The sequence below is a fragment of the Pecten maximus genome, chromosome 8, assembly GCF_902652985.1.
Source record: "Pecten maximus chromosome 8, xPecMax1.1, whole genome shotgun sequence".
In the NCBI taxonomy this organism is placed as follows: domain Eukaryota; kingdom Metazoa; phylum Mollusca; class Bivalvia; order Pectinida; family Pectinidae; genus Pecten; species Pecten maximus.
In genome coordinates this window covers 41850491-41861313 of record NC_047022.1, presented here as the reverse complement: position 1 = coordinate 41861313, position 10823 = coordinate 41850491, and the positions used below count along the sequence as shown (strand labels likewise).

Genomic DNA, 10823 nt, shown 5'->3' with positions numbered 1-10823 from the left:
GGCACTGTCACACAGGGGGTAAAGACAGACAGCACGCGCTGTATGACGCTGCTCACAATAACGTAACGTCATCATTTTACATTGAGTAACCAAGTCATAAATGATGACGTCATAAATTTTGACGCACATTCCAATGAGCTTTCATAAAAACTTTCATTTGGTTGCAAGAATGTGAGAATGTTAGCTACCAAACACTCGGCAAGCCTCTTGTTTGGCAACTTAAGAATCTTCCCCTCGGGTTGAGATTCCCCTATCTCACCCCCAAGGGGGTGAACGATTCTATTTATCTCAACCTTGGTTGAGACAAGCTACACGTGCTCTTTGCACGTTCTTCGTCGCGTCAAGAATATCATGACGTCACGGCGAGCAAATAATGTTGAACTATTTCATTTTTTCTTTTAATTTTATCACGTTTTTGCATCAAACCCCATTTATAAATATCGAAAATCTTATCAATATATACCAAGTTTATTCCACACATCCGTTTGATTTGATATATAAGTTCTAAACAGTTCTTAACAGTAAGATAACAACTGGTTGTTGATTTTATTTTAATATCCCCATATTTTAGATTCAATCGTTGGATATAAAAACTAAATTTATTTCGTTCATTTTTGTAATCTGGTTCCACCTCACATACAAACATGTATCTTACAAATTGTTTTTATAAAAATGCATAAATCTAGCGTTGATCTTTCATGTCCTTAATGTTTCCAAACGTTATAGTATAATCATTTTATATCTAACTCCGGGGAGCTTCGTTATCATTTTTACTTGTTTTTTTTTATGCTGATGATAACAGGTTCTAGCACGGCGAATTGGAATATGGATTTTTTCTTCGGTCCAATTTAGGTTTGTATGGTTTACTCCAACTAATTAATTACTCTGTTTGAGTAGAACCATGTCCCGATTACTCCGAGACAGGTTTGATATTTCGTTTGTAGATAAAAGAGTATGCTGACAAGTACGGTAGCTCTACGCGCCTGGATAAAGATGGTTTGGTCAAAGACGTCTGCATCTTGCTAGTATCAACAGTAGGACTAGGGTTATTTTTTTTCTTGAAATACATTTACTACATTAACGAAGACGTCTGTGGTATATGGTATTATAATATACATGTATATATTTTTCAAAATCATAGTTTGATACAAGCGTCTAAAAATTAATGTAAATGGTAAATCCGCAGAAAATTGAAACAGACTCCCTTGTGTGAGTAAATGAATATGGGAACCTATAGGTTATATATAGTGATATCACTAAATGTATAAGATTTTTAAAAAAAAAGGCCGATGATATGGCGCGGAAGGATGTCATAATCAAATATTTTTTACAAGGCAAAAATCGAATTTTGCCTAGACAAAAAAATATTTTTGCATATGCAATATTTTATTTTTGCATTTGCAATAATCGAGGGGGTTTTCCCCGCTCAAACTTCGATCGTGTAGGAATATTAACAAAGTTGTAAGGTTATTTTTGATTGGCTAATAGATTGAACAGAATTCGAATTTTGCCTATGCAAAAATGGAATATTGAATTTGCCTAGGCAAAATTCTATTTTTGCCGGGGCAGAAATGTTTAATATGACTTCCTTCTCGCGCCACAGAATAATCATCAGAATCGTTCGTATTGTTCCTAATTTAATTATCATGTCAATACTATTGGCTCATTTTTAATTTCAATTCAATTCATTAAAATTTATTGACGTCAGGGGTCGGATATGTCAAAATACTTTTGACACAAGCCGTCTACAGATATACAATGGCCGTCTGTGGATTGAAGGATCCTGAATTCGTCCTCGGAAAAAAGTCTGTCCAGGGAGACAATTCTGGATGGATCAGAGGGTAGAAATATGTTATTATGTCAAACGAACCTGAACATATTGAAACATAAAATGACCAACACTTTTCAGAGATCTGTACGTTGTTCACATTAACATTGAAGGGAAAATATATATAGAACTAAAAGGATATCTATTGAATTAATTGCGTTTACATGTAAACAATTTAATTATACAACTATTGTTCGATCTGATAAATATTATGTGTCTAGGAATGAAAGGCTGCTTGTGAGTGCAGAAAGTGAAGGATATTATAATATTAAAAGGTATTGTAATCTGTGTATAGCCCTTTCACCTCCTTTCATAGGTATTAGTGAATATTGATGGACTTTTGATATATTCGAGACATTTGATCTGGGTGAAAGGACTTTTTGTATACTTTATTATTTTATTTCATTAAATGGCAAAACTTAAATTATGTCTTTGTTTATATATCTATAAGGGGAGGTAATTCGTACGCTGTTCGCACTAATATTAGATCTATCTCTGTACCATTAAGTTGGAGGAGAAATCAATGAATCTTGAAATCTTGTAATGTGTAAAAATGGTTAACTTTTGCAGCGGCACTTGTCGAACGAGTAGACTATTTTCTTTATCTTAAATTTTGTTCAAAAACATTTCATCTTTTGCAATCTCCGGAATTCAGGTGGACCTCAACAAATTAAATTCAAATGAAACATATGTCTAGATATCTAACTTTTTAGATTTGTTTGTTTTTCTTCAGTCTCGTGGATATTTTTTTATTTCGTTTTTTTTTTATTTATGGGCATAGATCCTAGTCGATAACATTTTAGGCTAGGCAATCTGTTTTTTTGTTTTTGTTTTTCTGTTTCAGTGTTTTTGTTGTTTAGTTCCTTAGGAAACAGTCTTGCTGGGTAGTTTACTTATAGTTTCATATGTTGTTTATAGCTTTGATAAACCAATATGGGAAATTATTAATAAGTTCTGCTATTCCTTATCGCCAAAAACGTGACGTAACCTCACGCAATCCTAGGATGAGGACAATGATTAAAAAAGACGTGACGATTTTTACCATTAGAGTTATTCCCCTTCCTCATATTTTCATTTCTATTTATTTCTTCTAATTTTATTTCTGTATAGTATCTCTAGATAGAATTTCATTAAAATAGTATGTTTTTCTCAAATGAAACTTATCTGTCCTTATATATCGGCTAATACAGCAAAAACACAGCACTTCCGCTCGTAACGCTGAACAATGCAGTTGTAGATGGCGCTTTGTGTTTGATTCGGACTCCATACAAGGAATCCATAATGGTAAGTGAAAGAAGTCTTCCTTGTGAAATATGTTGATCTCGCTTGTCTGAGTGAATGTAGCTAATTTTCAAATTTCGTTTTTCGGTTACATAATGTTATTTGTATAAATTCACTGCAACTGTTTATTAGTGAACATTAGTTATACATGTATGACCCGGCTAAAGTTGTTACCAAGGCCTTAGAAATCTGAATGTGCGTTTCAACATTCTTGTTCATGCACGTGTTTGTTTATTTGTTTGTTTTGTTATGTGTGGCATTCTTAACCGATTACCGTAAAGATGGAAATGGAGCATTATTGGAACCGCGTGATTGTGTCAAACGTTTACATTTTAAATCGGTTCCAACATAAAAGTTACAGTTGTCTGGATATATTGCAATCGTAGGCCTCGGTATATAACGTTACAGTATTTTTTATACTGCAGCTGAATGTACAAATGATATTGAAAATTTAGAAGGTGATCATGACTCAGTTGTGACTAATTTTATAGTAATACCCTTATATTATAATGTATCTGAATTTACAGTCAGAATTTCAAACCCCAGTGGTCTGAACCAAAACACCATAAAACTTGTTTAAAGTCGGATAAAAACAGCTATTTGCATAACATTAAGCTGTAATAACCAAGAACAAATTGAACTGTATCAAGGAAGTGACAGAAATCCTCGAAATACAATCCTTGTAAAGAATCCGGTGAAGAGAATCAATTTCTGTACTGGAAAACAACTAGGCCCTATTTAAGCAAGAAATTCGGCACATAGACTGGCATATGCATGACTGCTTGTAGATATATAGTATTCCATTTAAATCAATGAGGATATTAATCATGCACCCGACATACATGGACTACGATATGAATAAAGATGCTATTATGCCTGGGTTCAGAATATACTAAGTTAAACTAAGTTATTTCATTGCAAATGATGTCCATAATTTGAAGAAATGTTATATTTATGACCAGCTCATAGTTGGAACTATTATGACATTTTCATAGTTTTTATCTACATTTTTTGTATTGTTCTGATTTTGATGGATGCCAGACGCCATGTTTTGGGCTGCCAACAGGAAAAAAATCTCTTGACACTGTAATTATTTCTTTTATTGTAGGATGTGTTTTTAATGATAAGGCGCAGGAAGTGTACCATCTTCACTGATGCAAAGGAGTCTACCACAGTACATGAAGTAAAGAAAATAATAGAGGGTATACTAAAAACCAGACCAGATGATCAGAAGCTTTATAAAGATGACCAGGTATATATAGCTGGAAAATATTCAGGGATGTTACAGTTGTTGTTCATACATGATATGTGTTATTACCAACCATGGTATCTCTTCAACAGAACAAAGTTATCATAATCCTGAATATTCATCACAGCATGTCTATTGGTTATAACTATATTTATGAGTATTTATGATCTAATTTAACCCCTGTCCTGTGATGGTCATTATATGATTATACTAGTTAATGCATAGCATAGGCCAGAGAAGAGATTGACCAAGGTAGTGACTTTGATTGATCAGTTATTAGATAATCTTTTCTCTTGCTTTTAATTTAGTCTTGTAAAAGTTATTGCTTTTAAATATCAAGTTTTAATAATCCATTCAATTAAGTATCACTTTTAACACATGATTTCTCTTATGGAAGATCAGAGATGGTTACTTTCTTATTTTAAAAAGAAATTTTAAACGAATAATACTTTCAAGCTCTGGTTAATAATTAATGTTGTACAGCATTAGAGATGGGTTATAACTTTCCAAATGTTTAACTTTGAATATTATATAAATATTTATAAACCAGACATGGTTTTCCTTTGACAGCCCTTAGATGACAATAAAACACTTGGTGATTATGGATTCACATTTGCCACAGCAAGAGCACAGGCACCAGCAACAATTGGTTTGGCTTTTAGACAGGAAGGTAATAAATCTTAATAATTATATTGGATTATGAAGAAACGTACAAGTTTGGTTTTATAAACAGTAAAGCAAGATTGATTCTGTTTCATGATTATGGTACTCAATTCTTGCTTCTTTATGATTACATAGTGAGGGACTTAATTATTGTCAAGATTCCTTCAGGGAGTGATACTTTACCGAATTCTTCAATAGCAAAAAAGTGGAGATTTCTGTCATTTTTAGCTCACCTGGTCCGAAGGACCAAGGTGAGCTTATGCCATACCGTAGCGTCCGTCGTCTGTCGTCCGTCCGTCAACAATTGACTTCTTCTACATAACCACTGATCAGAATTTGACCAAATTTAGTCAGAAGCATCCCTATGGGGTGGGGACTCAAAATTGTACAAATGGTGGGGCTGACCCCCCAGGGGTCTGAGGGGCGGGGCCAAAAGGGGTCAATTTGGCTCTATTAATATAAACGACTTCTTCTCTGAAACCAAGCAAAGGATATTTCTCCTATTTGCCTGGTAGCATCATTATGGGTTGAGAATTCAAAATTGTACAAATGGTGGGGCTGACCCGCTGGGGGCCTGAGGGGCGGGGCCAAATGTGTTCAATTGGGCTATATTGATATAAACGACTTCTTCTCTGAAACTGACCAATGGATATTGCTCATATTTGCCTGGTACCATCACCATTCGGTGGGGATTCAAAATTGTACAAATGATTGGGTTGACCCCCCAGGGGCCTGAGGGGCGGGGCCAAATGTGGTCAATTGGGCTATATTGATATAAACGACTTATTCTCTGAAACCATAGTTGCCTGGTAGCATCACTATGGGGTGGGGATTCAAAATTGTACAAATTGTGAGGCTGACCCCACAGGGGCCTGAGGGGCGGGGCCAAGAGGGGTCATTTTGGCAGAATTGACATAAACAACTTTTTCTTTGAAACTAAGCAATGGATATCTCTAATATTTGACTGGTAGCATTCCCTTGGGTTAAGGATTCAAAATTGAACAAATGACAGGGCCAACCCCCTGGGGGCTGAGGGGCGGAGCCAAAGGGGTCAATTTGGTTAAATTGACATAAACAAGTTCTTCTTTGAAACTAAGCAATGGATATCACTCACATTTGTATGGAAGCATGGTCATGGGGTGGGGATTCAAAATTGTAAACATTTTAGTGTTGACCCCACCAGGGGGCTGAGGGTGGGGCCAAAAGGGGTCAATTTGGCTAAATTGATATGAACAACTTCTCTGAAACAGCTCATATTTGACTGGTTGCATCCTTTTGGGTAAGGATTCAAAATTTTATAAAGGAAGGAACTGACCCCCGGGGTGCAGAGGGCGGGGTCAAAAGGGTCAATTGGTTTAAACAACTTCTTTTCTGAAACTAAAGCAATGGATATCACTCACATTTCTGTGGTAGCATCCCTATGGGGTTGCGCCAAAAGTCAATTTCATTTCATGGATTAATGCATTTTTTGGCATAAAAACCTCACGTACCAATATAAAATGCCTATGATCATATTGACATAGCAATACCAGTGACAAATATACTTAATCATCATTCTTGTTTCATATCTCATGATATCCAGGTGAGCGATACAGGCCCTCTGGGCCTCTTGTTTGTACTCATTTTTGTGTGTCACAGCCTGTAACCAAATTCAATAAAATTTTGTAAAAACCTTCCATGGCCAGTGATCAACAAGAATCATGAATGATATGGTTCTTGCACTCTGGGGTCTTAGAGGATGGGCAAAAATATCAATTTGACTAAAATATCAAAGATTTTCTCAAGACTCAGACATTGTAGAATCAAATACACTTCATAGATGGAAGGAGTCTTGAGGTGATTTACCAAAATTGTGAATTTCATGACCCTGGGATGCCGCATTTCCGTCTGGGAAGGGGTAAATTTCACTATAGTTTATAAAGGAAAATCACATTTTTGAAAATTATTTGTTGAATTGCCTTTGGTCCAATGGAAATAATTATAACTTTGTTAGATATATCAGTATCATCATCAGTATGGGATGGCTGTTTAATAATGTGAACATACATATTGGCCCTGGTTGACCCCCAGGGGCTGATAGGCAGGAACAAAATGGTTCAAAGTGACTGAAATATGTCATTACTTGGGTTACTGTTAAGGCCCATGGGTCTTTTTTTTTCTTCATGTCTTTCATAGAAATATTTATAAGATGGAATTTTTTATGAAATTTCTTGAGGTGTTATGTACTAGTCTACAGTTATGCATATATATAGCTATAGTTGCTAAAAACTGATGATCAAACGAACATCAAGCTGTCAGAGATTTATAAATGTGGCTTTAGGTTTGCTATGGTAGTACTAGAAGTGTGTTACAGTAAGTTTGTGTTTAGTTACAGTAAATAGGAAACTGTTGTCTTAATTTAATAGTTTGATGTGATAGATATTATCCTGAAGCTTCAAATCATAATTGATTGACCATAGAAATAGATGAAGCAATAGCTAACTACATATTAAATGTCCAATATAGTATATTTATAAATTATAAAATGTAATATAATAAAATAGAATTATTGATAACTGACACCATTGCATACCATATGTTACTAGCTACCAAAGGCTTTCTGGTATAGTGCTAATTTGAATGTAAAAGTTTTTAAAATTTTTCTTTTTATATTTTTTTTTATAAATATATCATATTTTCACTGATTATTACAGATGGAGAATTTGAAGCTTTGGAAGTGACACCATTGTCCAGTCCCCCAGAACTCCCAGATGTCATGAAGCCACAAGATTCCACTTCACATGCACAAGAACAAACAGCATCGTAATCACTTTAGCTGTAGAAATAGTGTTTATGTACAATTCTTACTGATTTTCCACCAAACTTTAACACATTAAGAGAAAAAATTAAAACTTGTTAGTATACCCTGATTAGTATTGGAAGATGGTATAAATTCTGGATATATTTAATCAATAATGCTTAGTCATCTTACAATGGAAGAAAGATAATGTTTCTCATGTAGATTTGTTTTCTTTATTTATTAACATTTTGTTTTGAACAGTACTACAGAATACAATGTATGTTACTGGTATCCTTTTGTTCGAGATATTACACAACTTTCCATTCAGTGTTTGTTACGATCGCGAAGTGGGTTTGCTTTGTGTGTATGTGTGTGTGTGGTGGCCTTTTAAAGACCACTTGATGAATGAGACAGTAAATTTTAAGCTAACATTTAAGAAATAAACTAAAGTACATTGGTTAAGTGTAACATTCTCTTTGTCATTGTTGATCCCACAATTCTATCTCACAAGAAATAAATTAAAGATCTCTATCAAGTAAGGTATTGTGCATTAAATGTTGGTAAAGTTTCAAATAAAAACGTAATATTTTGAAAGCATTTGAATAGAGTCTACCTCTGGTTCATATTTGAAAAGCAGTTATACTACCCGGTACATGTATAATACTTCAACATAAAACTGTAGAATATTGATGGCCGCTTATTGAAGGAGGTTGAAAAAATCTGATCAGAATATATATATATATATGTTATGTGTATATGTAGAGTTTTTGTTTTTAATGATTTACACCATGTTGTGGACTTGTGATATCCTTTGAATAATATCTATATTTCACTGAAAAGTAGCAGGGTTAATTCATTAATGTGCACAAAGCAAAAGAATAACTGTTATATAATATTTGTATGCTTAAGCAATATAATGTGCATTATATCTGATTTGAAAGTTTGTTTTAGGGTATTTCTGTGTCAAACTCAACCTAAATTACTGAATTAGGAATGGGGCACTCTATGATAATTGAAAGTTGTAAAACAGTGTTGAAATCAATTTCAAAGAACTTAGAAAATCAAAGGTAACAATGTTATTGACAAAAATTTGACATTTAGATTCAATATCAATTGATCAAAATAATTGACATACATGTAGATGAAGGTGTTAGGATTTGTACCTTTTCATAATACCGGTATATGGATATAATGATGGTCCATGTGTATCAAACAATCATTTCTGTCCTATAAGAAAACATTTTATTCAGATTCAAATTAATATTTATATCAAAAGGAGAATTTGAAATTTAATAGATACTAAAATTCACTGATGCTTACAAGTTACAGCGAGTTAGATAGAAACAAGTTACTGGTATCAAGCATAAGTTTTTGTTGATGCTGGAAAGTAAATCTATTTTGACATATCTTTTTCGTGGTGATAGTGAAACGAACTGTACAAATGTTCTTTTAATTTTGTAAATGTATTCAACATTTCATTTCATGTTGCCTGCAACCTGACATGTTTTAGTGGTTTGCCAGTTGATGAGAAAGGAATTTTTTCTCCCATTTCTACAATATTAAAATAATTTTGTATATTACTGTTGGTACAAATTCAAGCAGTAAGCACCTTTAGCAGTGTCAAAATCATCTCCAATAAATATTTATGTCCTATTTTCCATCTTTTTCTTTTTTATTCATCTTTTCAAATTCCTTGTTTTTAACTTGGAAATTGCCATAATGGAAATGAACTCCATTAATATTTCTTCAAGATGTTTATTTTGTTTTTATTCCACCATTCTAATCGTTGTATTGGACTGAATAAGTGAAGGTCAATTAAAATATCTTATAAGTATTGATGTAAAGTTGTTTTGATTTGAAATCACTGTTAAGTGACTTAAAGCCACTTTGCTTGGACACTCTGTGTACGTAAGTAAAAGTATTTTCTAATCAAAGTATCTTGAGCTGAGTGCAAAGTTTTGTTCTGTTAAGCAAAGACATCCAGTTATAAATAAAATCCTACAACTACGCCTATATAGGCTATGCGAGTGAACCCTGTCTAACTCACAAAACAGAAATTTGAAAGGAAATGAAGCACAAATGATTTTAATGCTTACAGTAGTTTCATCAACCCATTCAATGGTATACAATATACATTGCGAGACTATGACATTGTCTAAAGGAGAATTTTTTTTTATAATTTTTTTTTTTGTAACAAAAATCCTTATGAAGAATTTTGTTTGTACAAATCAAATAAGGTGTTTGAACACAGCATATTTGACCACAGTGTTGACCAGCTTGATAAGTAGTTAAAGCCATTTCTTTTTGCAAACTTGTTTGAGCTTCATACCAGGAGGTAAAATGTCAATTATCAGGAGCAGTTGATAATCAAAATGACTCGTGTAGGTTTAATTTAGGATAAGAAAAACAGAATACCGACATGCAAAAGAAACCAATTCTAACTCAAAATCCCCAAAAAACAACCCATGCATTTCTGACCAGAAATTTGCTTATTCTTATGATTCTATCTAATGCAAGGTCCTTTCTTTACAACTTTAGTTTCATGCCAAAAGCTGTAGCTAATAAGTAAATATGACTACATTAAAATAACAGACTGACATTTAAAAAAAGAAAAAAAGAAAAACGCCAAGCCACAGCATAAGCATCTTTGCCCTGTGGCCAGGTGATTTTAATAAATCCAATCAAAGATTGCAAGTTTGATTTTCAGAATTCCAGGATCATATTCATAAACAAGAAATATGAGGAATCTAAATTAAATGCTCATCATCGAATGATTGCAAGACTGATCTTTTCTCTACTTTCCCCTCTTCTTCTAAATCATTTTGAAACGGGGAACCTACATTAGTAATCAAAGAAAGGTCAATCAAGAATTTTCTGAAAAATAGCAATTTCGTGAGCATTTTGTTTTTCAGATTAATCTCAATAAAGCAAACCCACATGAGACTGCCAAAATCCAAGGTTGCTGCCTGTTGGCCGTTTTGTTTTCACAAATAAACTTGTAAATGAATGGTCGAAACTATATG

General features: G+C 33.6%; 1 protein-coding gene across 1 annotated transcript; it reads left to right on the top strand.

Moving 5' to 3' along the window:
- Positions 1-2895: 2895 nt before the first annotated feature.
- On the top strand, positions 2896-9634 carry LOC117333550 (elongin-B-like). The gene is made up of 4 exons (XM_033892887.1): positions 2896-3112; positions 4218-4361; positions 4929-5028; positions 7715-9634. Exons 1-4 carry the CDS (start codon positions 3110-3112, stop codon positions 7825-7827), a joined length of 360 nt encoding a protein of 119 aa, XP_033748778.1. The 5' UTR covers positions 2896-3109; the 3' UTR covers positions 7828-9634.
- Positions 9635-10823: the final 1189 nt, after the last annotated feature.

Bases quoted from the DNA above. Each gene is read 5' to 3' on its own strand.
- LOC117333550 (XM_033892887.1), top strand. The intron at 4,362-4,928 runs GTATATATAGCT...TTCCTTTGACAG, and splicing joins AGCTTTATAAAGATGACCAG to CCCTTAGATGACAATAAAAC. The intron at 5,029-7,714 runs GTAATAAATCTT...TGATTATTACAG, and splicing joins TTTGGCTTTTAGACAGGAAG to ATGGAGAATTTGAAGCTTTG.